Source organism: Apium graveolens, chromosome 11, assembly GCF_009905375.1.
Source record: "Apium graveolens cultivar Ventura chromosome 11, ASM990537v1, whole genome shotgun sequence".
NCBI classification, from domain to species: domain Eukaryota; kingdom Viridiplantae; phylum Streptophyta; class Magnoliopsida; order Apiales; family Apiaceae; genus Apium; species Apium graveolens.
The window spans coordinates 1,349,576-1,352,687 of record NC_133657.1 but is presented as its reverse complement, the minus strand read 5'-3'; the positions used below and the strand labels follow the sequence as shown (position 1 = coordinate 1,352,687).

The window sequence follows — 3,112 nt, the reverse complement described above, 5'->3', positions numbered from 1 at the left end:
CGATAGACATCGCTTATTAGCCGATGTCTATTTAAAATCCAAGCGATGTCTTTGCATGCGATGAGAAAGGTAGGTGCATTACACATCGCTTATTAGCCGATGTCTATACACAGTTTAGACATCGTTTTTCTTAACAATGTGATGTATTTTTCTTCAATGTATACCTTCACTATGGTTTCAGTTATTCATTCATATGTCATGTATATCATTTTAAACTTATCACATATAAAGCAATATGATACATTAACATCGAAAAACTTGTTAAACTGATGTGTAACTTAACATATTACATCAGTCTTTTATTAGAAGCGATGTCGTACCTTTCTTTTTTTAATGGAACCGATGTCTTTGTGTGTGTTTAACATCAGTTCTTTCAAAATGTGATATCTATTATATTGTTTTACATCAGTCATTTCTTGTTAGCTGATATATGTGCCTGCTTATGACATCAGTTTATTGAATAAAATGTCTTATTTGACTACATTTTACATCAGTTATTTTGTTCATGAAGTGATGTTTGTTTATTTTTTTTATTCATGAATCCCCTGTTTTAATCAAATGCCCAACACCCAAACAAGAGTCATCCAAAAACATACCAACTGCCATTTTACCATTCCAAAACTAACCAAACCAAAAAAAATGCAAAAACAAACATACATTCATTGATTTACCATAGATTATACCAATTACGTACATATATCCACCACCAACCAAACTTCATAATCCAAACAAACTACATAACTGCAATAGCAAGTACTAGACATCCACCATCGATCATTTACATAGTTCATCCCAAACAAAAATTTACCAACTAAAGTTCCCCCATTATATTTATCAATAAAAACCACTAGTAGCTCTTACAAATTCTTACAAATTCAGTCTACATAAAGGAGCTGCAGATTAGGCCTTTTTAAAAGAAGGACTCGATATGGCTAAGAGTCTCACATCGAACCTCGTCCAGCTCAGCCTTGGCAACAGTCACCTTTCGATTCTTTTTCGACCACTGAAAAGTGTAACACACAGGAATTAGTAACAATGAATTCTACCACAAATTATATGTACACCAGTTATATCAAGAATGAATTAAGCAAAAAAATATACCTTTTTGACAAATGTCATTTCATTATCCATGGCAATTTGTTTCATATACCACATAACAACATAGCCGCATTCAGTTCCACCGGGCTGTTTGGGGCATCCCTATTTAATCCAAAAAATTCAGACCAATTAATAAGTAAATTAATGCCCCTATCTAACCGAAAAAACTCTGACTAATAAGTAAATTAATGCCCCTGGTTCTTACGGTAACATATCTGATAGTCGGTGCTTTATTTCCCCTTCCGGCCTGAATATTGAACGCAATCACAGCCCTGTCATCTTAGCAGTATCAATAACACAAATTGATTGATATCTCAATAATGAAAATAATCACTCGAAATTAAATGCAAATACCTTGATATTGCTTTTTCCAACTCGGGATAGGTAGTTGAACGAGGCAGAGGATTGAGTATGAAAACCTCGCCCGCCCAAATCACAACCAATATCCAATGGCAGCTATTTTTTATAAATATTTATAATAAACAGAATTAATATCAGAATTATATCATTTTGAATTTCATGCTTATAAATAAATAAAGCGATTTATAATAAATCTGGAGACATTATTTATGTACTTACTTGCTATTATGTGGCATAAAAAAGAGACGATCAGGATTACCCTCTTTAAATCGACTAACCAAATTATCTTCAAAATTATTGTTCAAGGTAAACGAGACTCCGGGATCACAGAAAGCAAATTGCTCCAAATTTTCATTTTCACAAACCATGCAATGCAAGTATCTGCATTGCAAATAAAATGAAATTATAAAAAAACAAGAATATAAATGCAGAAATTATCAACAAGAAGACAAGACAATAATTAAAAAATTTATACTACTCACGCCATGTATGCAGAAATTGCTGCTTGGCCAATCATTTTAAACTCAAGCAAGGCAATTATGTTTTCATGCAAAATGAAAATTCTTTTCTCAACACCAAAAACCTCCGCATCGCACGGGATTTGAATGGAGTTTCCAGTGGACTTCATGAATGTCGTTGCATGTTTATACAACAACCGAAAGCGCTTCGGAACATTTTTATTGATTTCCATATTCTCAAATAAGGACTTAATCTTATGCAAATCAGTTAAAGGATTTTTCCCTTTCCTTTTACTTTTCTGAAAATATTATCAAATTTATTAAAATAAATATAGAGTTAATATAATAGTGCGAGATCCAATAAAACATAGATGTAAAAATATATACCGCGGTACCAGGGGCATCTGGGAATATGATTAAGTCGCGGGGCCATGAGATGTAGGAGCCAACAGCCTGCTCTACTGTTTCAATCTCACCGACTACCGGAACAGGAATCTTGGCTTGTCCTTGGATTGGCCCATCCACTGAGACACGAGCACAACCAGGCTGCATTGGCAATCCGTGAATAGATTTGTTCATATCATCATCGTCAAACAACAAGCCAAATGCCACCTTATTTTCTATTTTGCCCACAGCCAACTCACATTTTTGTGGACCAGCCTACACACATATATATATTTATCGAGTAACTATGACGAATGCTTGAATAATGTCGAGCTAAATTAATTAATGTGCTTGTTATTTTACCTTATTCTCTCGTGGAAAAGGATCCATTTGATCATCAACTATTTCAGCATCACAACTTGCTTTTTCCGAAACCAGAGGAGATGAAATATTTGCTTTACTGAGTAAGCCCTTCAGTTCAGCCAACTCCTGCCTTGTCTTCTCCATTTCCTTCGCCATCTCTTGCTTGGCCTTCTCCAACTCTGCATCCCTCTCACAATCCCGGGCCAACAGCTCAGCTTTGGTTATTCTACTTCTTTTTCCATTTGGTAAATTAAAGAAAATTGATGGGCTAACAAAGCCTCCAACTCCTCGAACCCTCCCCGAATGGTTTTCCGGCTATCCATCTTATTGTCTCTGAAACTCCTCCAGGATTCTCCTTCATTTCACTACTAACCTACACATTTTTAGAAACAAAATACTTCTAAATTCCATATTACTACAGAGCAAATAAATTAGGCACAAATGAAACT

General features: G+C 34.8%; 1 protein-coding gene across 1 annotated transcript; it reads right to left on the bottom strand.

Moving 5' to 3' along the window:
* Positions 1-534: 534 nt before the first annotated feature.
* Positions 535-2,819, bottom strand: LOC141697559 (uncharacterized). Its single transcript, XM_074501995.1, has 9 exons — positions 2,664-2,819; positions 2,304-2,576; positions 1,941-2,215; positions 1,678-1,839; positions 1,453-1,554; positions 1,304-1,370; positions 1,102-1,200; positions 953-1,003; positions 535-621 (listed from the first exon to the last, which is right to left on the bottom strand). The coding sequence occupies exons 1-9, from the start codon at positions 2,817-2,819 to the stop codon at positions 535-537; spliced, it is 1,272 nt and encodes a 423-aa protein (XP_074358096.1).
* Between the last annotated feature and the right edge of the window lie 293 nt (positions 2,820-3,112).